General features: G+C 45.3%; 1 protein-coding gene across 2 annotated transcripts in view; it reads right to left on the minus strand.

The window, feature by feature from the left end:
• Nucleotides 1-25,972, minus strand: part of PRMT8 (protein arginine methyltransferase 8) — a 281,239-nt gene that overhangs the window by 66,670 nt on the left and 188,597 nt on the right. For both annotated transcript variants that reach the window (XM_088478992.1, XM_088478991.1), the window contains exon 4: nucleotides 17,955-18,018. In XM_088478992.1, coding sequence (XP_088335118.1) covers nucleotides 17,955-18,018 — 64 coding nt within the window. The remainder of the gene's footprint in view (nucleotides 1-17,954; nucleotides 18,019-25,972) is intronic.

Raw genomic sequence — 25,972 nt, forward strand, 5'->3', positions numbered from 1 at the left:
ATATATATATATATATGGGTGTTTCTAGAGAGGAGGGGGCCCGTGTGCAGTCTCTAACACGGGCCCCCTCCTCTCTGTCCGGCGGCCGGCAGCGCACTGAGCTGTGCGCTGCCAGCACCGGAGTTATTGACTCTGGGCACTAGAGTGCGCCCAGAATCTATACAGTATGTGCAGGTCACCGGGAAAATGGCCGTGACGGCCATTTTCCAGTAGTTTTTACATCGCCAGACCCCCGAGTGTACCTTTTGTCACAACCAGGGTTTCTCGGCATGGTGGTCGACGGGTATTACCTGTGAGTTCACTGTGGCGGGGGGCGTCTGGCGGTGGTGCTGGTGTGTGGCGAGGGGCATTGGCTCTGCGTGGCTCTGCGCGGGCATGCTGTCACATTGGGCTGGTGAGGCCTGGCGGTGCTTCCGTTCCATTTGGCATGGGCGCCGCCATCTTGCCTCCGGCCATGTGATTTGCTCGCCCAATCCTGGTTTGTCATATGCTCTCTCTGGCCAGTCACGGCACATCACTTGGTATTTAGGGAGGTTCAGAGCCTCACTTCATTGCCAGTGCAACGTGTTTCTCAGCATAGCTGAGAGTTCCCTGTGCTCACCATGTTACCTGTGAAACGCTACCTGCCTGCCTGCTTGTCTGCTCCAACCCCGCTGGACTACCCTGCATCCTCCATTACCTTCCCCTTGCCTGAGTACCTGAGTCCTGCTGTTCACCCTGCACCTTGCCTCCACTGACACTCTGCTGGGTATTTCTTCCTCAGTCTGCATTCTCATTAATCAGTCACCACCTGGACAGTTCCCCTTGTCTGCCACTATCTGGACATTTTCTATTAACCAGTCACTACCTGGACATTTTCCATTGCCTGTCACTAACTGGACTTTCTCCTATTTGCCTCACTACAGTTTCCCAAGTGCACTTTAGTGCTATACCCGGCCTTTCTGTTTTACCACATTCATGTCTGTTAAGCCACTCATTAAAAACTCCACATTTACTCTTAAACCTGCTTCAGTGTCTGCCTATTACCACCCCGGGTCCACAATAAAACCAGAAGCTCACACCTTTATTCCATATTTTTTGGTCCTGTCCTGTAGTACAATACAACCACTGTGGGCTGAGGTCTTCAATTTGATTAATCAGGACACCTCTGAAATCCCTTCCTCATGTACCTGATATAGCACTAGTACACTATTTCACCTTGTCAGTCCAACATCATAACAAATATGTGATTGGGCATATCCTCATTGCCACAAGAGCAGCTTTGGCCCAACATTGGGAGAGACCCGACCCTCCTTTATTACCAAAACTTATCTCTGAGATTCAACGTAGTTATGAAATGGAAAATATAGGTTTCAAATATTCTATGTCCTCTTTGTCCCCCATTGTCAAATGGTTTTCTTGGTCTGATTATTATGCTAACCATGTTTCTTCAATTCTGGCTATCCTCTGATTGCAGTTTATTTTCTTTTTATGACAATTAAGAATAGAACTTTAATTGTAATTATAATTGCAATTGTTCCTGTATTAATCCCCATAGAGTGTACGCACAACCTTTTTTTCCCCTCTCCCTCTGTATTTCCCTCTCTCTTGTGCACCATATAGACCTCTCCCTGCACTATCTATATTCCAAGTTTGCCCCCACACATGGTCTGTGTATATGATCCTTTCTGTCTGCCTACCCCAGTGCGCTGGACATTGATGGGCAGATGTACTAAGCTCTGAAAAGTGATAAAGGAACCAATTAGCTCCTGTCATTTTTCAAGCACAGCCTGCAACATGACAGTTAGGAGCTGAGTGGCTGGTAGTTTATCACTTTCAAATGTATCACTTTCCAGAGCTTAGTACATCTCCCCCTGAGTGAGACTGTGTTATAGTCACTCACATAGTTATATTAATTTACTGTCTGGTCTGCCCCCCTTTTTTTTTTTATTGTATTTTTTGTACTGAAGTGTTTGTATTGCGCTACGGACTCTTTGTAGTGCCATATAAATACAGGAGAATAATAATAATGATCTCCCTCTTCCTAACTACTAATAAATATTCCTGTATAACCAACTACTCTAATTCCTGTTCTCACTGCATGATTACTGCACTCTGCCTGCTTATTTTGATGTTATCTGAAACTATAACACAGTAATACAGTAGAGGATCTCCACTGGACCCCAGACCTATCATCAGTGGCGGGCTGGGCCGGGGGGCAGGGTGCCATGTGCCCCCCGGGCCGCAGCGTCATGCGGGCCGCGGGCCGGTGCAGTCTGTGTCACTGTGACACAGACTGCACCGCGTGTGTAGCGCTAACCGGACGGAGTCCGGTCAGCGCTACACAGCACAAACACACAGCCGCCGGAGCCGGCAGCTGTGTGTTTGCTGTAATCAGCAGCCGCTGAGAGTCTGTCAGACTCTCATCGGCTGCTGCTGCTCCCACTGCGGGAGCCATCTTCCGGCTCCCGCAGTGGGTAATGGGAGAGCCGTCGTCATGTCGACGTCTCTCCCATTATGCAAAGCGGCCAGAGGAGCCGGTAGAAGCGTCGGGACCAGGAGCGGGAGTTTCAGGTAAGTGTTTTTTTTTTTAATTAAGTCTCTCGCTACTGGGGCCACTACCAAGGGGGGGGGATTACTATGGGGGCACTACCAGGGGGGGGATTACTATGGGGGCACTACCAGGGGGGGGATTTCTATGGTGGCACTACCAGGGGGGGATTACTACTGGGGGCACTACCAGGAGGGTGGATTACTACTGGGGGCACTACAAGGGGGGGGACTACTACTGCTGGGGGCACTACAAGGGGGGACTACTACTACTGGGGGAACTACAAGGGAGGACTACTACTACTACTGGGGGCACTACAAGGGGAGGGGACTACTACTAGGCATACTTGCCTACATTGTATTTAGCTGTTGCGGGAGACTTGGGGAGAGGAGAAAGATCGGGTCGTGATGGGGGCGGGGCCTGACATCTTGCGTCATTAGGCCCCACCCCCTTTGCGGCAAATTGCCGCGATTGGCGTAAATTTGCATAAGGGGCAGGGCTAAATGACGTGATTCGTGCAGAATCGCGTAATTAAGCCCCGCCCCCTACACAGAGACCCGCGATTGCCGCGGAAGTTCTCCCCATTCTGCCCACTTCACTAGGAAGTGGGCAGAAATCGGGAGAAATGCCTACCCTTCCGGGGGTGCGGGGGGTTACCCGAAAAATTGGGTGCCTCCCGCGAAAACTGGGAGGGTAGGCATGTATGCTACTAGGGGCACTGCATAGGGGGGAGGGGACTACTAATAGGGGCACTACATAGGGGGGGGACTACCACTGGGGGCACTGTGAGGGACCACTGCTGGGGGCTCTATATAAAGGGCGATACTGGGGGTACTGCATAGGGGGGAGACTACAACTGGGGCCACTATTTAAGGGACATTGCATAAGGGTTACCACTATTGTGGGCACTGCAAGGGGGGGTGGACTGCTACTGGGGGCACTGCATAGGGTCTACCACTATTGGGGGCACTATATAAGGGGCTTACTACTGGGGGCACAAGGGGCACTGAACAGGGGGGACCACTACTGGGGGCACAAGGGGCACTGCATAGGGGGGATCACTACTGGGGGCACTACTGGAGGCCTGCATAAAGGTGTTATCTCCTGTGGCACACGGGGGCACTGCATATGGGCACTATGACAGGGGGCTGCCCCTAATCTTTATTTTTACCTTACATTAATCCCATATGGACCCGCCTCCTCCTTGAAACACTTGAGGGGGTGCGGCGCCGTAGCACGCACGTTCTTCGGGCACCCTGGCTACACGCTACTCCTCTGCCAGGGCCGCCTGCATGCATTTGCCCCCCAGGCTAAAAGTTGCCAGCCAGCCCTTGCCTATCATTGTGTCTCCTGTTCTTTAGCCAACCCTTTATATCCACCCCCTCTGTCATTAAGTAAATTCCATTCTAATGTTCAATTTCTGAACTCATTTCTTAGAATTTAAAATGATCAAATGGCTTTTTTTGTTTAGGGAAAATTTATCTGACATTCAAAAGTAACCTAAAATGACATTTGTCGGCAATGATTGGCTAAAAAATATAGTTAACGGCACTGCAAGCCCTTGTTTTTTACATCTTGGAGAGTGATAAAGTGGATTTGGTCTGTCAATATTTCTTAAATGCGGTTACAATGTGAAGACAGACATTGGCTAGAACACAAAGTACACTACCCCAGGAAATGAAACATAACATATAGGTGCTGACATGGGAAATATGGGAACAAACATAAGAGAGAAGTCATTGGATATAAAAAAGAAGACAGCTGACGTGGGCAGGTAACACATACTTAGTCATACACAGGTCAGACATAATTGCACCTACAGTACATGGGTGCACTGAACTAAATGCTTATATTTGCCCATATGCAGGGTTCAGTGGCGTAAGTTCATCCCAGATGCCCAGACCCAAGTTAGCCGCTGACACTGTAATGTAGCATTTCTCAAGCAGATACCTGACGTTGCACACAGAATATAGGCATGCCATGGAGGAGTGAGACAGAGAGTTGTGGGTAAGGGGGCGCCGGACGTGTCACACTGACAAAAGAAGGTGCTGAGGAGCAGCAACACCAATGAGCATAGATATAGGCTATAGATAGGCGGCACAGAGCTCTCCACTAGTGTATAGTGGCTTCTCAGGTGCCAGGAAGAGGTGCCATGTATTGGGCGGCCATGACGGTACACTCCAGGTACATAGTTACAGTCCTAAGTGGGGTGAATATATTGTGGGCAATGGAGGAGGTGCCCCTTCAGTGCTGGAGCCCGGCGGCAGGCGCCTCCATTGTCTCCCATAGTTCTGCCCCTGGCAGGGTTGTGCAGCTTTGCAGGAACACAGGGCCTGATTCAGAGCCGCTCGTAAGCGGCCGCTCGTTCGTTCCGAGCGATGTTCGCACATCTGCGCATGCGTATGGGTTGTAATGCGCATGCGCCAACCAGTCAGTGCGGTCGGAAATCGTGTGCTCGCAAAATAGCGAATGCCTGCTAATTTGAGTGACAGGATGAGGCGTTTGTGGGTGGTAACAGGGGAAGGTGTTTGAAAACGGGGAGTGGAGATCCGAACGCAGGTGTGCCAAACGGGCATTTTAAGGGTGTGCATAATTAACAAAGCAGCGTCATCGACCACGTCACTTGGTTTGTATCTTAGCCTGAACTGCTCGCATGATTGCGGTAGGAAAATGCTACCACAAGAATAGCGAGCAGTTCATACGCCTTTCGATGTACTCGATTAATCTAATAAATAGCGGAGATGACGTATGATGCGAGCAGCCAGGGGGCGTCTTTACAAAATAGCGAGAGCATTTTTCGTTCACTCGTTCAGACATAGAGGCGTCAACAGACCGCAGAGAGCAAGCGCTTAATTTAAATATCCGGCCCCTTTTTCAGAACGACCGTCCACAAATAGCGTCCGGCTCTGAATCAGGCCCACAGTCCCTACTCTGCAGCTCCATCTAGATGCACTTGCACTTGCTCTAAGCTAGGTGCAAATGTTACACCTGAAAACACCCTCTCTGAACTTTATAGTGTTGCACGTATCTATAAACACGTTAGTTATGGGAGGTAACGGCAGCACAAACATTAACTACCAAGTATGAAAGTTGATGATGATGACTGAAGCATCTTTGCTCCGGATACTTCTATATGCAAGATTCAAGGCTGCACATACAGTTTCTTAATTTAGCTTAACTCACAATATACAAGTGGGGACAGAAGTGGGCAAAGCGCTTCAGATATGCTCCACAAAAAGTTCATCTAGACTTTCCTTTAAAGACACATGTGGGAGATGTATCAAACCTACAAGAGAGATGAAATGGAGAAGTTGTCCATAGCGTCTAATCAGCTTCTAACTGTCATTTCATGGACTGTACTAGTTAAATGATAGGTACAGTAGAAGCTGATTGGTTGCTATAAACAACTTCTCAATATAATCTCTCTCCAATGCTTGATACATCTCCCCCACAGAGAGTCTAACTGAAGAGTTTGTAGGAGATGTATCAAGCCTCCTAAAGAGCGGAGACGTTTCCCATAACAGCCAATCAGCTTCTAGCTTGCATCTAGAAAATGATAGGTAGAAGCTATGGGCAACTTCTGCAGTCTGTAGAAGGCTTGATACAACTCCCCTTGGATCCATAAAGGTCCATATACCAGACCCAAGAGAAGGACAAATTAGAAGCAAAGAGTCAGATTAATTTGTCTCTGAGAGGCTGGTAGCAAGGTCTGCTATATTATAGTTATTATCAGGCAGTGGCATCCAGCTATCACGCAGATGCTACATACAGTACAGTACACTGCTGGGTTGATAATGCTCAGCAGGAGGATTTTAGTAGACGTAAATAAGAAAATAAATTTGTCATGAGAAAAATAAATACAATAAACAGCAGGCGTTACAAAAAGGAACATGTACTGATGGTTGCATAACCTGACAATAATGGATCTGTTCCATATCTCTCACGACAACATATATTATTTTATTTTTTTAAAATAAACAATTCATGTTTAATTTCCCCCGAATGTAATGATGGTTGGAGTTATCAGCATGGTATCTTGTTTCCCAGCTTCCACAGGATGTCATGTGACTGTACCCAGCTCCAGCAAGTACATTCATCAGTGATGTGTTGCTAGAAGATGACAGTCTGAACAACTCAAAGAGGAGTTTAAGAAATGTGTTTCAGCCTTTGTAAATAAAACATCAACACTTTAATCCCTGCATATCAGTCTCACTGTATAATACAACCATATTGTCATTTCAAGACAAAACATTTTGTTAGGAAGGAACTGATTGGTTAGATAATTCATGTTGGATAAAGTCCACACTGTTAGTGGAGCCATATTGTATGTGGAACCAAAATGTGAAGCCGCTAGTTCCTAATGAAGTAAGCCTGCATTCTGTTACAGCCCACAAAATGGCTACCCCCCACTAAGGGCCAGAGGTGGACGCAGAAGCACCAGTATCTATTGGCCGTCGCCCATCTTCAACTTTATGCAAATGCAGCTATGAAGTCCATCCCTGGTGTGCGCCCGAATGTGCAAGGACTGAGATGCTCACTGTCAGCATGCAGTAATACCGATTGGTGCGTCCTCAGACGCCACCATCGATCCCACCATCAAAACTTGCACCAGAACTATGGCGGATGCAGTTTCGCCGTGCGAGGGTGGCCATCTATGTGAGTGGTTGAGCGTCTGTGTATGCAGTTGGGGTCACTTACATGCCTGCAACACTCCAGTAACACGCCTACAGAACAGGCCAGAATTGCAGGCATTTCTTGCCAGTCACGAAATGTCAGCCCCTGTATAAGTTGCACCAATGCTCGTCGCTGAAGAGGGCACGGCCACACCATGTTGGGGTCATGTTTGAGACTCTTTCTCAAGAGTCTCTGGGGGTCATTCAGACCCGGTCGGACCGGGTCGATGGCCCCCCACAGAGCATGCGCACGACGGCGCCGGCACCGTCGTGCGCATGCGTGAGACCCGCTACGACCGACAGCGCTGGTCGTAGCGGGTCTCGATCCAAAGGGGGCGAGCTGTCGATGTTGATTGATAGCTCGCCCCGTTTGGAAGGCGGGCCGGGGAGGTGGCAGCCCAAACGGGGGCGTTCCCATGGGAACGCCTACCATTTGGGGGCGGCCCCACTGACATCACTAGTGATGTCAGTGGAGAGCTTCCGGCTCAGACAGAGCCGAAAGCTTTCCAGGGCTTACGACAAGGGAGACCCTAGCCTAGGGTCTCGTCGTAAGCCCCGATGGTCGCACTTATTTTGGCACTAATCACCCTTTTCCATTATTTTTAAACATTTTTTCCAAACCTTTTCAAATGAGCTGCTGCATCTAAGCACACCCTTCTTGATGGACCATGGAGCATTACAATCCCCATCAAGCCATGTTTCATTAACTTGAATATAACATACTTTTTGCAAAAGCAAAAACTCTTCTCTATTACATATAATATTATAAAGCCTGTACATTAAATAGATCATATGTATTTTTCCATAAGATAAGATTTATTTTAAAGGCCCTTATGAGTGCATTCTTTATACAGAGATTATATATATATATATATATATATATATATATTAGGGGTGTGCACCGGACACTTTTCGTGTTTTGTGTTTTGGTTTTGGATCTGGATCTTTCTTCGTGTTTTGGATCTGGATTGGTTTTGCCAAAACCACCCTTCCGTGTTTTGGGTTCTGGGTTTTGTGTTTTGGATCTGGATTTTTTCTTAAAAAATAAAAAAAACCGCTAAAATCACATAAATGGGCCTTTTTTTGTTCCTACGCTATTAATAACCCCAATAACATTAATTTCCACTCATTTCCACTCTATTCTGAACACCTCACAATATTGTTTTTAGGCCAAAAGGTTGTACCGAGGAAGCTGGATGACTATGCTAAGCGACACAAGGGGGCGGCACAAACACGTGGCCCATCTAGGAGTGGCACTGCAGTGGCAGACAGGAAGCCAATCAGCGTTATGGTGCCCATTTGCATGTAGCACGAACCCGGGAGATCCGTGCTACATGCATCTGTGTGATTGGCACAGAGCAATGACAGGTCCGTGAGACCCGTCTGTGCTGCTGTGGTAAAAAAAAAAAAAAAAAACCTGTGTAAAAAAAGAAAAAAATGGCGTGCACCCCCCCAAAAAAGAGCAACCAGCCCCGGGCATTAGTAACCCAGTGCTGGGTGTGCTTAAATACAGGGGACAAACGACGTAGGGGTCCCCTGTACTTAAGCACAACCAGCACCGGGCTAGTCAGAACCAGCGCTGGTTGCCAAAATACGGGGGACAAACGACGTAGGGGTCCCCTGTATTCTGCGCAACCAGCTCTGGGCTCTGATCCGGTCCTGGTTCTGGAAATATAGGGGACAAAAAATGAGTAGGGTTCCCCTGTATGTTCCAGAACCAGCACTGGACTTTTTCTAGCGGGGGGCTGATGCCACAGCCAGGGGAGCCCTTTCACCGGGCCCCCCAGCCGCAGCATCAACCCTGACCGCTAGTCAGCCCAGGCCGGGGATCCCTGGAGAGCTGGGGACCCCCCCAATAAAGGGGTCACCCTCTCCAGGGCACCCCAGGCCCAGGCTGATAGCCCGGGGCTATCCCCGCCACCCCTGGTGGTGGTGGGTGGCGGGTTGATTGTGTGGTGTGGTGTAAATAAAGAATATCAAACATTGTCTTTACAAGTAGAACTGCAAGTCCCAGCTAGCCTGCCCCGCATGCTGGTACTTGGAGAACCACAAGTACCAGCATGCAGGGCATTAAGGGCCCACTAGTACCTGTAGTTCACCTGTAAAAAAAATGTTTAAAAAAACACAGGACACACACACCGTGACAGTATAAGTTTATTAAACATACATACACACACACACATGTACACATACTCACCTATGTAACCTGTAGCATCGGTCCACTTGTCCGGTAAAGTATCCCTAGGGGACCTGTGAAAAAAAACATACTCACCATCTCCTATGCGAGGTTCTGTCCTCTTCGTTCCAAAGTAGGCATCCCCGGACTTGGCAAAAAAAAAAACGAAAACGCGATCCACGAACTTAGTACCGTTCTATAGAACGGTACTTCCCGAATGAGAGCTTAGCGGCGGGGTATCACCATGGAAACCCCGCTGCTAAGCGTTCATTGGCTGAGAGAGGTCATCTCCCGTCTCTCAGCCAATGAACGGCTCCCTCCATTGTAGTCAATGGTGGGAACCGCAGGGTAAACTTTAATAACCTTGCGGCTCCCAGCATTGACTACAATGGAGGGAGCCGTTCATTGGCTGAGAGAGACGGGAGATGGCCTCTCTCAGCCAATGAACGCTTAGCAGCGGGGTTTCCATGGTGATACCCCGTCGCTAAGCTCTCATTCGGGAAGTACCGTTCTATAGAACGGTACTAAGTTCGTGGATTGCGTTTTCGTTTTTTTTTTTTTGCCAAGTTCGGGGATGCCTACTTTGGAACGAAGAGGACAGAACCTCGCATAGGAGATGGTGAGTATGTTTTTTTTCACAGGTCCCCTATCGATACTTTACCGGACAAGTGGACCGATGCTACAGGGTTACATAGGTGAGTATGTGTACATGTGTGTGTGTGTGTGTATGTATGTTTAATAAACTTATACTGTCACGGTGTGTGTGTCCTGTGTTTTTTTTAAACATTTTTTTACAGGTGAACTACAGGTACTAGTGGGCCCTTAATGCCCTGCATGCTGGTACTTGTGGTTCTCCAAGTACCAGCATGCGGGGCAGGCTTGCTGGGACTTGCAGTTCTACTTGTAAAGACAATGTTTGATATTCTTTATTTACACCACACCACACAATCAACCCGCCACCCACCACCACCAGGGGTGGCGGGGATAGCCCCGGGCTATCAGCCTGGGCCTGGGGTGCCCTGGAGAGGGTGACCCCTTTATTGGGGGGGTCCCCAGCTCTCCAGGGATCCCCGGCCTGGGCTGACTAGCGGTCAGGGCTGATGCTGCGGCTGGGGGGCCCGGTGAAAGGGCTCCCCTGGCTGTGGCATCAGCCCCCCGCTAGAAAAAGTCCAGTGCTGGTTCTGGAACATACAGGGGAACCCTACTCATTTTTTTCCCCTGTATTTCCAGAACCAGGACCGGATCAGAGCCCAGAGCTGGTTGCGCAGAATACGGGGGACCCCTACGTCGTTTGTCCCCCGTATTTTGGCAACCAGCTCTGGTTCTGACTAGCCCAGTGCCGGTTGTGTTTAAGTACAGGGGACCCCTATGTCGTTTGTCCCCTGTATTTAAGCACACCCAGCACTGGGTCACTAATGCCCGGGGCTGGTTGCTCTTTTTTTGGGGGGGGGCACGCCATTTTTTTCTCTTTTTACACAGGTTTTTTTTTTTTTACCACAGCAGCACAGACGGGTCTCACGGACCCGTTAGTGCTCTGTGTCAATGACACAGATGCAAGTAGCACGGATCTCCTGGTCCGTGCGTGCATCTGTGTCATTGAAATACACAGCAGCACAGACGGGTCTCACTGACCCATCTGTGCTCTGTGTCACTGTCAATCACACAGATGCATGTAGCACGGATCTCACGAGTCCGTGCTACATGCAAATGAGCACCATAATGCTGATTGGCTGAGAGCCGTGACAGACGGCTCTGTCAGCCAATCAGCACTTTGCCCATTAAAGGCAAAGGCATTTTTTTTAAAATGGCCGCTCGAGGCAAAACCTCGAGATCCGACAGCAGATCTCGAGGTTTTGCCTCGGGAGAGGGATCCGGGGCAGACAGGGAGATCCGAGCTTGGGCTCGGATCGCCCCGGATCCCCGAAGTTCGGGTGGGTTCGGTTCTCAGGGAACCGAACCCGCTCATCCCTAATATATATATATATATATATATATTGTTTTTCTATAGCTCCACCCTCAGTAGCTCCACCCCCAGTTCTAGAACCTATTTGCACCCTGCAGCTCCAGGCACGCACCCTGCAGTCTGTACAGCTGCTTGGAGGGTCATGAGGAGGCTCCGGGCAGTGCTGCACTTCCCGGCACTGGCTGCCCCACCCCCTCTGTATGACATCATGTCATGTGCTCAGGGTAAAGAGGGGCCAGCATATCAGCCCTGTTATGCCGCTGTACATTAATACACACATGTACTATAAAGTCGTAATACAGAATAGATGGTGAATTATAATAACCCATGCAGAGTAACCTTAAAATATAGGAAGCCAGTCACTCCTGCAAAGTGGATGCCCTATGTACTATCTGTCTATAAAAGATGTCTCCTCAGATCAGCTGATTTTGGAATGTGACCAGAAAAATTCCCAGAGAGAAGGAAATTAGTTACAGATTTCACAAGGGACAACCGGACACCTAATTAGTATGATAAATCTGTATCAAAGACCAGACAGCCAACAAGTCTGAATTTCGTATCCATGTTATCACTGGGATAAATAGATTAATTAGCATTTACCCATCCAAGAAAATGGAAATCAACGGGTGTCATCAGAGCCGTAACTAGACTTTTTGGTGCCCTGTGCCAGAAAGAGCATTGGCCCCTCCCTCATTTTTCAAAGGGACATAATGCACCCAAAAAAAGGCCATGGCTTCATGGGGAAGGGCCAGGGAAGCTATAGGAGAGACCAGGAGATGCTGGGGATGAAATAAGAGGAAGCTACAAGCAAGAATGATAAGAAACAGAAATTTGACAGGCCCAAACAGCGCCCCCTGACCTGTGGTGCCCTGTGCGATGGCACCGGCCGCACTACCCTAGCTACGGCCCTGGGTGTCATTATTGCCTATTAACAAGGAGGTGTAACTCAGAAGAACCCATATGCTTCCTAGAGGCAGAGACAACATGGATACTTATCAAGGAAAATCTGCACCTTCAAAACACATTTCTTCATAATCCATGTTTTACAAAACATGTATGCCAATGTAAATTCATAGACTGAAATTGCATAAAGCAGAGGTTCCCAAACTCGTCCAGGTTTTAAGGATATCCATGATTGATCACAGGTTACTTAATTAGTACCTCAGTCAATATGATTTAACCAACTGTGCTCAACCATGGATATCTCTAAAACCTGAACTGTTGGGGAGCCTCGAGGACCGTGTTTGGAAACCTCTGGCATAAAGGGGGGTATTTAATTATTCGGCTAAGTGCCGCGCCGGAGCTATTCGATTGGTGGGGATTCCGCAGTCTGACTGAACCTTGCAGCTCATGGAGCAGCAAGGTAAAGTCAGCGGAAAAACACCAAATCGGGCTCGCGCGTGGGGTAACCCACCTTCTGACATAATGAAACAACTTTGTTCAGTTTGCCCCGATACTACCCCTTCGATAGTAAGGTGAATGCAAGGTTGGATGAGAATCTGATACAAAAGTGTAATTTACTTCTCTGGCAAATATTGTGTTTCTTGTGATTAGTTGAGTAAAAAGGACATAATAAATAGTGATTAGGCTAAATCAGGTCTAAAATAGTACTACAGATACTCCAATATCAGTAATAAATGGGAATAATCCAAATGGACCACAAAAAAAGGTAGTTATTGTAATTACTTCTCCATCCTCCTTAAGTTTTTTCACTACGAGGGGTATATTTACTAAAGTGCAGGTTTTTAGAAGTGGAGATGTTGCCCATAGCAACCAATAAGATTCTACTTAACATTTATCTAGTACCTTCTAGAAGATAATAGCTAGAATCTGATTTGCTATGGGCAACATCTCCACTTCTAAAAACCCGCACTTTAGTAAATAGAATGCTGTTAAATTATATGCCTTACATCTATATGTACACAGGAAAAGGATGAGGCAGATTTGAAATATTAAAAAATAAAATAACTAGTATTGTTTACATTGCATTATTATTGCATCTTAAAAAAAATAAAAAAAAATCCTTTAGACTTCTGGCAGGTAAATCTATTTGTAAACATTTCTTTATATGATAGATGTAATTTACTCTGCCTAATCTGTGTGATTTCCCAGTTTACAATTTGTTCCATCAGTGCTTTACAATATTTATTTCAGAATGACTATAAAATACAGTTAACATACTCTAATGTCTTCGAAGGACAGATTTAAGAGCAGACCTCACAAATACTTGCTGCAGAGACATCAGTACAGTAGCTTTAAACTGAATCTGGGGATTTTCCATATCTATACATTTCTTAATTTTGAAACGTACATATACCTATCCATCAATGTGATGGCTGGGTCTGTTCACGCCATCACAATTTCCAGCACTCACTCCCAATGCTATCATATCTCATCCATCACAGGATGCAATGACCTTGTGGTGTTATTGAATGAGGATCCCACAGTAAGTGTATAAAATATATTTAATCTGAATATGTTTGCCTACCTGGAGCAACCTAACTGTTCAATTAAAACTTACTTCTTCAAACTATCTAGCATCTAATGCTGCAAACAGTGTTGTTTACAAGATACTGTACATCTGTTATAGTGATTAGAAAATGATCATCTGCCACCTGTATAAAATGTTATGTTTTGTGCAGTGAAATTATAGGTGAGGGGTCCTGCAGGCAAAAATATAAAATGAAAAACTTAATGCAAAGGCAGACTCTGTAACAGCTGCAAAAATGTCTATCAAGAATTAGACTCAACATGTTCGGGATCTGGAAGCTACAGTACTTTAGGGTTTACACCTGATTTAAGCATTCAACCTAACCCTAACTTTTTACACAAGTTACACATTTAGCTGAAACACACCCATGTCTTGCAGATCTCCCACATCCAAATACACATAAAGCTGCCACCGCCTACTGTATTTAGGGCAATAGCACACTAAAACACTACGTTACACAAATGTATCCGCTGGCACATATTTTTGTTAGTTAAGAAATCCTTCACCAACATTCAAAGGGTGAACACTGCCTTCCCCAACATACAAATGGTTAAGAAAGGCAAGCTATCTCAGGGTGAGCACATTCAAGCAATATTTCTCTTCATAAAAGACTTAAGGAGTCGTTAGAGTACCAAGGACAAAACTTATTACATTTTAGATTTAATAACACAAGTTACAGGGCATTGGGTATAATAAAAAAATATATAATTAATAACATACTGTACAATAGTGCAATACAGTTATGCGATAAAAGGGATAAAGATTACATAAAAAAATCTAACATGTTTTTTGCCCCGAGTGACAAAAATCCTAGTTTCGGCCCTGCCTACAGTGGCTAGTAACTGCGGGCTGGCCCCTCCTCTGGGACCAGCCCTGCACCTTTCTCCCCTCCCATTTTATATATTCCTCCCCTCCTACTCCTCAGCTCCACCTTCATACATTCTCTCTCCCCCTTGGACCCAAACATTCCACCCCACTCGCTGCACCCCCACCCTCTCGGGACATATATATCAAATATATATATAGGGGTGCCAAAATTATATTATATTTTGCACCCCCAATCGAAAAAACGTTGTGGCACCCCAGATTGCACTAAATTTGCACTTGCCAAAAATACTAGCTTTAGATTTGACGCATCACTTTGGGATTTATTGGCTTGTGCAGAACCAAAATGACAAGGACCTAGTTAATTTTGCATAAATTGCAAATTTGACCACACAGACATGTAAAGAATATCACTATTGCTTTTCAGTCATGGCAAATACTATAAAAGGACTGGGATTTACACAGTGAAATAGATTAAGTGGACAGATACGTATACAGTACTGTACATGTGCAAAGAAATTAGCAGTGTGAACTGTGAATGCATTTTTGTTGGTTTAAGAGATGCACCTGAGTAGGTACCAGTGTACACAGTGCAGTAACCCACAGCAACAAATCAGCAATTAGCTCTGATCAGTCTACTGTAAATAGACTAATGTAACCAGGTATCTTATTGGCTGCTCCTACTTTAGTATCTTGTGTATTATCTTTGTTGCTTATTGTCACTCCTCATGTAATGTAGGTTTAGTAATAAAGGAAATGTATATTGCTATAACAGGTATATTGCCTCAAATCTAATTTTCTTTATGATCTCATGAGCGGCCTCCAGCTGTTATTGTTCTTAAATCAATCCACATAATAACTTGTTTATAATTTCATATTATTATGACTCCCACTACAATGCTGTAGATTACCAAGAGAGGTCATAATTCAAAATATATATGAAAGTGGAGTTTACAACTGGATCTCAGGATACTGAGGTTTGTATTTCCTCCTGCAGTCACAGATTGCTGAACACCATTTTCTTAAAGATCATGAAAAAATATTAAAAATAAAATTAGGCGCAATTTAAATGTTTAATTAGTTAAACAAAAACTAAACAAGAAAACAAATCGCTATAGGTGCAGGTGGTGCTTTCAAGTGATTAGGGAGCACAGTGCTGTAGCCAAGGGATAGTCAGTCCCAGGACAAGTGATAAACTGTGAATACAAAAAGCAGCGCTGAGTGTTCATTAATAGACAAACATCTAGAACTAGAAAATGATAACCATGTGTTTAGAATACTGAAAAAAATGTATCCATTTATTCAAATACACAATCGCAAATCATAGAGATAAATATTGCAGCCTCACAGAATCAATGCAGTAATAAGCAATGTGAGTTGTTCCAGCTACTGTGGAACTACACATCCCAGCATGCCCTGACAGTTTTAACATGAGCCGGAATAGGAAAATTTCTTTCCATACAGTTAGTGACTAGCTAAGCATGTTACTGAAGTCCTAATGGAGTTCACTCATAGATGGTGTAGAGCAAATGCAATGCTGCATGTCCATTAAGAATTCATAGCTAGTGGTTTGCCTGTCACAAAGTCCTACATACAGATCACTAGAATGATTTCTGTATTGTACGGCAGTTGCTAGAATGATCTCTGTATTGTAGAATGGCCACTAAGATGCTCCTCGCATTATATGGTAGTCATTAGGATGCTCTCTATATTGTATTCCAATCACTAAGATGCTTTCTGTATTTAATGGTGGTCACTAAAATACTCACTATTATATGACAGTGACTAGCGTAGTACCCTCATTGAATACTAAGATAGAACAGTGTTATATTTGCTAATATCTCTTTGACATAGTTATTCAGATATTGTATATACTATATTGGCTACCCATGTTAGACAAAATATATTTTTCGTCACTCATTTTTCCTCTTGAGTATGTTTTCTCCAGGCCGAAAATTACAGGCCAGCCCCTGCAAACAAACCCATCCCATACATCCTGACAGTGGTCTGGGCTGAGGCCCTAAGACAACCAAATCGTGTCAAATTTGGCTCTACATGTAGGGCGAATTTAGTAGGGATGTGCAGGCTTGGATAGATTAGAATTTTCCCGCCAAGTTCGGATTTTTCCCGCCAAAAAATAGGTGTCACAAAGAGGCAAAACGTCATCTTTCATGGACAAACATAATCATTTCTGGACAAAAGTCCATGGAAAATTATGTTTGTCCATGAAAGTTGATGTTTTGCCTCTTTCTGAGAACCGATTTTTGACGGGAAAAATCTGAACTTGGCAGAAAAATTCGAACCTATCCGAGCCCACACATCCCTAGAATTTAGACACCGGCCTTGTAGCCTGGCATATATACAGGGAGCACCCTGCTGCAGGACTGCTGCATGTAAGCATGCTATGAGCACAAGCAGACTAGAGTCTTAGCTAACCATGACACCATACAACTTCCATGACAATAGGTTCATTGAGCATAGTTGTAATCTTTATTTTTGTATATGTAATAAATATTGTGGGAGGGAGGTACTATCCTTAAAAATGTGGTCAAACATCCGAAACAGACGCTTTCTGAGGTTCGACCGCATTCTCCATAATCATCAAGCTCCAGAAAGCAAAACTTTCCGAAGCTTGTTCCCGATAGGCATTGCCATCTATATATAGCATTGCCTAATAGAAGCCTACAGGCTTCTTCCAGAGGACTTACCTGAGAGGGATCCAATAGGTTCCCTCCCAGTGTTCCCTATGGCTCACACATGTGCTGACCGGCCGGCGTGCACGCACAGAAGGACTTCCATCATAAACCAGGATATCCTCACACCGCAAAGCTCCTTATCGGAAGAGCTGCCCTTTGCGGGTTTAATCTCAAATCCTCATGCATGCAGGGTTTATAAACGCCATAATGCATGTGATCAGTAGTGGGGTGCATCGCATTCAAAATGCATCCGGCCCTGAGTCACAAATCTTAGACTATAACAGATAGTGAGAACTGCATCTTATGTACGGAATACAAGGAATTTCACTGTACAGTTTATGAGTATAGAAATCTAGAAAAGAAATTCCAGGGACAAAACTTAAATACCTGGGTCTGTCCTGGAAGTTATGGACAGTAGACTGAACTGTGGGCATATACTGTATGTCTTGGTCAGGGTGGCAAAAAAAAAAAAAACAGAGCTGAAGGTAAGACAAAATAAAACAATAACAATTATCAAGGTTAAACTGTTGCTAAATCAGTAAAAAAAAATTAAGAAATAAAAATTCTCCCACATACAGTATACATTTCCAGATGACTTACTGTTATCCAAATGGTTGGCCTTGATTATTTTTTCAGAATAGTCCGAAACACTGGAACATTCAATCTAAACGAAAGTAGGCAGAAAAAGTTGTGTCATAGGTTTGTGCAGAAAGATACAAAGCAAATTCTCATGGACAGAAAAAGGCTTATTTACAAAAATAGTGCAAGTAGAACACATATACAATGACTCATAAAAGCTAATCAGGTACTGACTTTTGTTTGTTGTATAAAAGCTGATATATGATTGGCTTACATGGCTAAACATGAGAGAAATCTTCAAAACTGATTTGCAAAAACAGCCTCATTCTGTATTTCACCGAGAAATTTTGCTGATGGAATTTGGCCATAAATGTTCCCAGTTCTACCTTAGCCAACAAGCAGAATGAAATGACTGTCTCAGTTCTATTCATAGACCAGAAATTTGGCAACATTTGAATTTACAAATACAGTATAGTATGGTGTTCTGCATAATGGTAATTAGGAAGCAGAACTCGACCACTGCATCACCAAAACTTTACAGCTCTGTGAAACAGCCTGTTCCGTCCCACAAAACTTGATTTGTGCAAAATGTTACCGCAATTTTAACGGGTTTCTGGAGATAGCTAGAAAAGGGCAAAATAATTCAGATAATACTAAGCTTAAGAAAATAACTGAAGCCCCCTGGAGAATCATGCTGGTCACATTGCATTGAATGTAAAGAAGCCAATCAGCAAGTATCGACAAGTGTTACATGTCTATAGCCTTATAAAAGGAGCTTACAAGTTACATTCCTGTCAAATTTTGCAGGAATGAACTACTGTAGATACTCTGTGATTGTGGCTATTAGGGGCAGAACGGGCTGGCAGGTAGGGTGGCATCTGAGCACCATGCTGGTATACATTTGGCCCGTGTTGCCTTATGGTGTTGATGAGTTTGGCAGATGATGCCCCCGATTTTTTTATACCATAAATGTATGATACCATTATACAGTAAACCACAGTTTCATCATAACTGCATTATTAACACAGGAAAAGAGTAATTCTGGGTACACACCAGAACGATGCATCTGCCAACAGGCTGAATAAATCCTACGATATGATAAGTGTTGTGCATACACACTTATCAATCCGTCACCTGACATGCCTGGCCATAAGTACTGGTAGTGACATCATTGTCAGCGGTTCCTGACGTATGCAGGTTGCCGCTACACACAGGCAGATGTAACAATATAACTGAAAGATATATCGCCATTTGCCATCCTGCACAGCCGACGCAATATGTTTGTGAACGACGTCATTCACTGACCTATCAGTGGTACACACCAGCCGATGGACTTAGCAATATATTGTTCATCGACTAGCAGTAAAAAGTAAAGAAAAACACATCCTAGAGCACTCTACCACATGTCCGAATGTCCAAGGAACGATAGATTTAGAAGTTATAACTTTTTGTTTAAGTTATTTTTGTCATGATGTTGGGAGTCAAGAGCTGCTCATTTATCAGGATGTGACACAGATAGAAAACGATGTTTTAGTGACGAATTAGCAACCAAGAGCTTGCAAAATGACAAATACTGTACTATATAAAAAAATATAACTAAAGAAGTAACTATTAAATTGCAACCCTGCTGCATCCACGCTACTAGCTGATAACTGACTCATTTGTTACCACACCTGAAAGAAAGTGAATAGTTGCCCAAACTCTCCACTTCTCCACTTATTCATTTAGCAAGAAAAGGAAATATATCCAAGAAGAAAAGCAACATGTTCATGCCAGTTCTAATGAATGTTATAATGCAATTCAACAGTCTGTGGCCAAATCTTCATACCAGGGATAGAGAATATCTGATGACATTAATCCATAAGAAAGTATTTTTTGGAATGATGCAGAGGCACAAAATGTAAAATTTAGTAACTCCGCCTGATTGTAATCTGCTATGATTATGGCAGAAGAAACTGAATTGGTGGCCATAGTTATTTCCTGAACTTGTATCTGGTGTCTTGAGTGAAATTATAAATGGAGAACAAGATATGGAGATAACAACTAAAGGGTGATTCAGAGATGTACGTCAATCCTATAATTAATGTTCATCTCTGATGATTCCAAGTCTGTGTCTGTGCAGGACCCGTTCTGCACATGTGCAGAAAGGGTCCCGCTATCTCAGCTGCAGACCCCCTTAAGTTGCAGCATGACACCATTTTCCGGGAGGGACGAGACCAGGGTCATGCGTCGGTGGACGCAGATTTCTGGCCTCTGGAGTGACAAGCACCCGGTCCGGCTGCGGGAAGCTTCAGCTCTGGCAGCCTAACCAAAGGAGCAGGTTGCGGTGCTGATGCCAGCCTGTGACGTCAGTCGCAGTGCTGGGTTCGCAAATGCAGCAAGGAGATGTCTGACACCTACTTCTGCATTTGCATCTGGGATGGACGGATGTGCACAGCCGCTTGTGTGCCGCTCTGCAAATCCGCCCATCTCTGAATCAGGCCCTAAGTACATTGTTACTGCATAAGATTTGCAAGAACAAGCGTGCTATAAGAATTGACTGATGTAAATTAAATTTACGCATTGTGCCATTGTGCGTTTGGCTGGGCGCATTACCCCTTAATATTATAGCCAAACACTGCTAATTTTACAACTATGGGCCAGGGGCATTTCTAGAGAGGAGGGGGCCCATGTGCAGTTTCCAACATGGGCCCCCTCCTCTCCGCCCGGCGGCCGGCAGCGCACTTGCTATGCGCGGCCAGTGCTGGAGTTATAGACTCTGGGCACTAGAGTGTGCCCAGAGTCTATAGTGAATGCACAGGTCACCGGGAAAATGGCCGTGGCAGCCATTTTCCAGTCGTTTTACAGCGCCGGAGCCCCGTGCCGACGTGGGACTTCGGAGAGGTAAGTAATATTATGGGTGCAGGGTGTGCAATGCGGGCCCCCCCTGGACCCAGGGGCCCGTGTTCCCCACACCAATTATAGATACGCCCCTGCTATGGGCGTGAAGGAAAATTATCTTTATTACTGGTCGCAAACTGGCTGCTCCATTGGCACTTCACGGCCATCACGCAGAATCAAATTTCATCCATTGTTTGCAACATTACAGTAAATAAGAACAATAAAATATTTTACAACAAACATTGAGTAGAGCCTGAATACAGTAGTCTGCGAGTTGCAGGAACCGGTGTGATTCCAGCGATTTCATCTGCAGATTTAAAGCAGCAATAATTTAAATGGCAAAACCAGGTTGGTTTTGGGACTGCAAGGAAAGACCAGAAGTCACAGATTGTCTAGGAGTTCTAAGTTCTGCATGGCTTTGGGACAAATGGATAAACCAGAAGTAACAGGTAGGGGATAGATATCGAATTTTATTAAAATGTTCTCTTTTGAAAGATTGATTTACATGCCCAAAACATTGTGATTTTTGGAGACGTGTTGTACCAAAAGGATTGATCCAGAAATTGCGATGATGGTGGTGATGTTTCTTATCTTCATCTCGAGCATCAGCGTCTGCGCATACATTACTTCTTTTTCCCAACTGCGCATGCACAACCTCTATGCAGGGAAATAATATCGATCCTGGAAAAGATTGATTTTATTTCTTTTTACATTTGAGTGTATTAAATGCAAAGATGCCAATCCCATATCGATCAAACAAATAAATATATGAATTGATGCACCGATTGGCCATCCCCAGACACCTCTATGAGCAGTGATGGGTGCTGAGAGGGAAGGCCGTTGTAAAGTTCCCTAGTCTCAGTTATCTCTGGGGGCCCGTGCTTTCTAGGGAGGTGTAACCACTCCCCATGAGGGCAAAGCCACGTCCCACTCGGCCATGTGCAGCTTCTGCAAAGGGCTCCTGACCGTGCATTGCAACTGTCTTTGGCCTAGGGATGGCCATCGACCATCGATGATCAACAGCCATCGGCTGTTAACAATTTTGTCCTTAATGGCAGAGACCCAATGGTTCTCTACCATCAACAGTACAGAGCCACACAATGTTTTTTTTTTCCTCATGTGCCGGGACACGGAGCCTAGCTCCGTCCCCCAACACGACCAGCAAGACCCGCCCCCACTCTCTAATTGGGTCACTGCCTGGCAAGTATTAAAGCAGCGGTGACCATAGTTGAAACCATCGATGGTTCCCAGCGGATTTTTGAAATACCATCGAGGTCACCCATCAATGGTATGAGTGATGGTGATCATCCATTGCTAACCCACTGATGGTCATCCCTACTTTGGCCATGCTCTTGGGGCACATCTGATCACTCAGAGGTCCTGCTGTGCAGAAGGCTCCTACTTTTGGCCCTAACAACTTCATCAGAGGAGCAGTTCAAATCCCAGGGGCTCCACTGCTACTGATGCCCCTGTGATGGAGGTTACAAGTCCACGACAACCTTCCCCAGGTACATCTTGTACACCATCTGCAGGTGCGGAGGTGCCTATGTACTCCAGTGTCCATTGGCTGAATTTAAGCATGTCACAGTAAAGCATATTTATGATGGATTTGCAGCATTTTGGGTCCCCATTCAGACCCGGTTGCAAGCGTCGATGCGCTCGCAACCGGGTTGATGGTCCTCACAGAGCATGCGCACGACGCAGCTGGCTAGCGACGGGCGCTCCGTTGCTAGGGGTCTCGTATGTCAATGTTGAGTGACAGCTCGCACCATTTGCTGGGCGGGCCAGGGGCATACTTGGCCAATCGGAGGCGTTCCAGTCGGAATGCTTGCCGTTTGGGGGCGCCCCCACTGACATCATTGATGATGTCAGTGGGGAACTTCCTGCTCAAACAGAGCAGAAAGTTCCCTGGGGCTTACGAGTGCCCAGACCCAACCTTAGGGTCTGGTCATAAGCCCCGATGGTCGCGATGGTGATGACCATTGCGACCATCACCCACAGCTTAGCTTGCGACCTGGAGGCAGCACTTCAAAACAAGAAGTGCCCGCCCTCATTCAGAGTGAGCGATCGCTTCTTGCTATCGACTCTGAATGAGGGCCTTTGTTATTAAATAACCTCTTCACTTTTGCTTAAAGGGTTATGAGCTTCAGTTCTTCTAGTACTGCATAGTACACCTATCCATAACATTCTGTGTAATGGTAGGAAGATGTGTAACTGTCTGAGTATAGTTTCAGGTGCAAAAGTAGTTAGGAAAGTCTTGAATTACCAGGCCGGATAAGTGGCTGCTGGAAATAGGTAACAGCAGGGACTCAACGGTTCACAGTGCTTATTGTGCATAATGTATAGTACATTAGTTGTTTCTCCTAACAAATCCTATTATAATCCAAATGAAAAAAGAACATGTTACAGTGTAGGAGCTGTGGCACATTAATAGCATGCGTAATTATCCCCAAACCTTTCAGAATAATATTAGCAATTTTATTCTAGTAATAAGACTGTTAATTCCTGTCCTGTCAGTACAGAAAGGAACAGCGTGCGTTTTAAAGTGTAACAAGTAATCAAATTGGCAGAAACGTCTTTCTCATAATAGGAAAGGAAATAAACGGCTCGCAGAGAGAATACGGGAGCAATTCAATGCTGGGATGGATTTTCCAATCCCACAGGTATAGTAACTTGCAAACGAATTGCAACAATGTATCTGCAGCTTCTAGCTCTCCTGTTCAGCCTTCCAGGCCCGGAATGCTTCATATTTAAAGATGTAAACCCACTATTGAAAATTGCTATTCATACATATTAAGGAGCGTAAATAACTGAGCTTATTAATAAACAGAAAGGCAGATTAAGGGAAAATCGTATACTGTACAGTATATGTATAACATTATGATGTAGGTGGTAGGCTTCCAGCACTCTGGCCCTGATTCAGAGCCAGACGTTCTGACAGAGTGCTCGTACTGAATCAGGGCCGGGTTTTCTTATTTTTAGAACAGCCTCCTGGCCGCTCGCATAGCTGTGGGTGACCACCCACAGCTACAGCGAGCGGCCATGATGATAGTCGCGATGGTCTTGGGCCATCGGGCTTGCAACGAGACCCTTGTGGTAGGGTCTCATGGCCGCAAGCCCAAGAGAGATTTTGGCTCTAACAGAGTGATGTCACGAGTGATGTCAGTGGGGCCGCCCCCAACTGACAGGCGTCCTCATGGGAACTCCTCCATTTGGGCAGCCAGCCCCCTGGCCCGCCCACCAAAGGGGGTGAGCTGTTACTCAACATCGACAGCTCGCCCCCTTTGTTGCGAGACCTGGAGCGATGGAGTGCCCGTCGCTATCCGGGTCTCGCGCATGTGCACGACGGAGCCGGCTCCGTCGTGCACATGCGCTCTGGGCCACCATCAACCCGGGTGCGAGCGCTCAGCGCTTGCGACCGGGTCTGAATCAGGCCCTCTGTGCATAATATTACATTTGCTCACGAGCAATTGAACAGTTTTGAGAATGCGAGCATTACTGACATACTGTGCTTTGCCATTTTAACTTTTTGCATTATATTAGCATCCCAAGATCTGTGGACCGTTTCTTTTGCTCTTCGTGATGAATATGTTTTAACAAAATTAAAATGGAAAGTTAGGGTAAGACTGAACAGTGGGCCTGATTCAGAGCCGCTCGCAAAAAGCGAGCGCTCGCTCTGAATCAGGGTAGGCGCTTGTTTTTTAAGTTGCGGCCTCCTGGCCGCTTGCATAGCTGTGGGTGACTACCCACAGCTTATGCGAGCGGCCAGGTGATGGTCGCGATGGTCAAGACCATTGCGACCATTGGGCTTGCGACGAGACCCTTATGGTAGGGTCTAGTGGCCGCAAGCCCCAGTGGACTTCCTGCTCTAATAGAGCAGGAAGTCCACCTACTAACATCACGAGTGATGTCAGTAGGGCCGCCCACAAACGGCAGGCTTTCCTTCAGGAACACACTTGTCAAAACTGGATTATTGGCTGAGACAAGATCAGTTTAAAATTGAATCGCAGCGGCACCATCTTGCGACTGGCCGCAAGACGCCATTTTATGAAATGGCCGCCTAAGCGCCATTTTAGATAAACTCACACTTTAGTACATGTGGCGATAATACTATTAGCATCATGCGAATGCATCTGTGACTATCGCCATAGGTTACGGCGATTCACCAAAAGCCCATTTCATTACTTTACATATTATAAAGGATATATATATTTCAGAAATGGCTTTACAGTATGCCAAAATTGATTGCATTAGATGAATAGAGCAAATGGCTACGTGACAACTAGCTTGTGTAGATAAGCTTCCTGGACAGTGTCTGCCCTCACTACAGGTGGTCTGGCTCGAATACACACCTACATTAGCAGGCTTCCTGCAATGACATGATTTCAAAGACTAGAGTGTCATCTTAGGTCTGTCTCTTGTAGCTGGGCTATTTGCATTTCACACAAGAGACTGGGAGAATAAAGAGTTTTTCTTTTGAAGCCTGGGACAGGTGGGGGGGACTGCTGACAGAGTGGGCATGTGGAACCCCGAATACTCACACATTACATATTCACACATAAGGTTTAATAAGCTTTAAAGTATATGATTTAAGTTGGTTCAGTTAGCTTAAATGCTGTGAAATAAAGATATTTGATAACTAAGGTTCTATACATGTTAAGACAGCCGTGTTTGGTTTCGAACTGATGCGTACTCTTTCAACAGAATTCCGGTACTATCGGTGTGGAGATCGCATCATGCATTCCCAACTCATGGACCGCAGAGACTACAAGCAACAAAATGTATATTTTATGAACAACTGTTAGGATGCAGCATGGGGAGGCAGGAGGGAAAAGACCCTTAGTTGTTAGAGGCTGGGCGAGTCTGTTTGAACCAGCCTGTTAAATGCACTGTAACATATGCTTTTCCCCTGGGAATCAATGGCATAAGCAAAAAACTTCTCTATTGTCCTGTCTATTCTGGGGGGGTATAAACATGTGTGCTCAAACACTGGGTCTTTAGTCTTCTTGCTGAATGCTGATTGACGGAGGTTTTCTTTCTGAATGCCGGGATCTGGTCCAGAGGCGCTGCGTATGTATACTGTACTTGGGTCTGTATAATTCCTTTGCGCTAAATTGTACACAGATCATAGCGTGTAACTGACTGTACTTTTACTTGAA

This window comes from Taudactylus pleione, unplaced genomic scaffold (assembly GCF_031769625.1).
Source record: "Taudactylus pleione unplaced genomic scaffold, aTauple2 ptg000225l, whole genome shotgun sequence".
NCBI classification, from domain to species: Eukaryota; Metazoa; Chordata; class Amphibia; order Anura; family Myobatrachidae; genus Taudactylus; species Taudactylus pleione.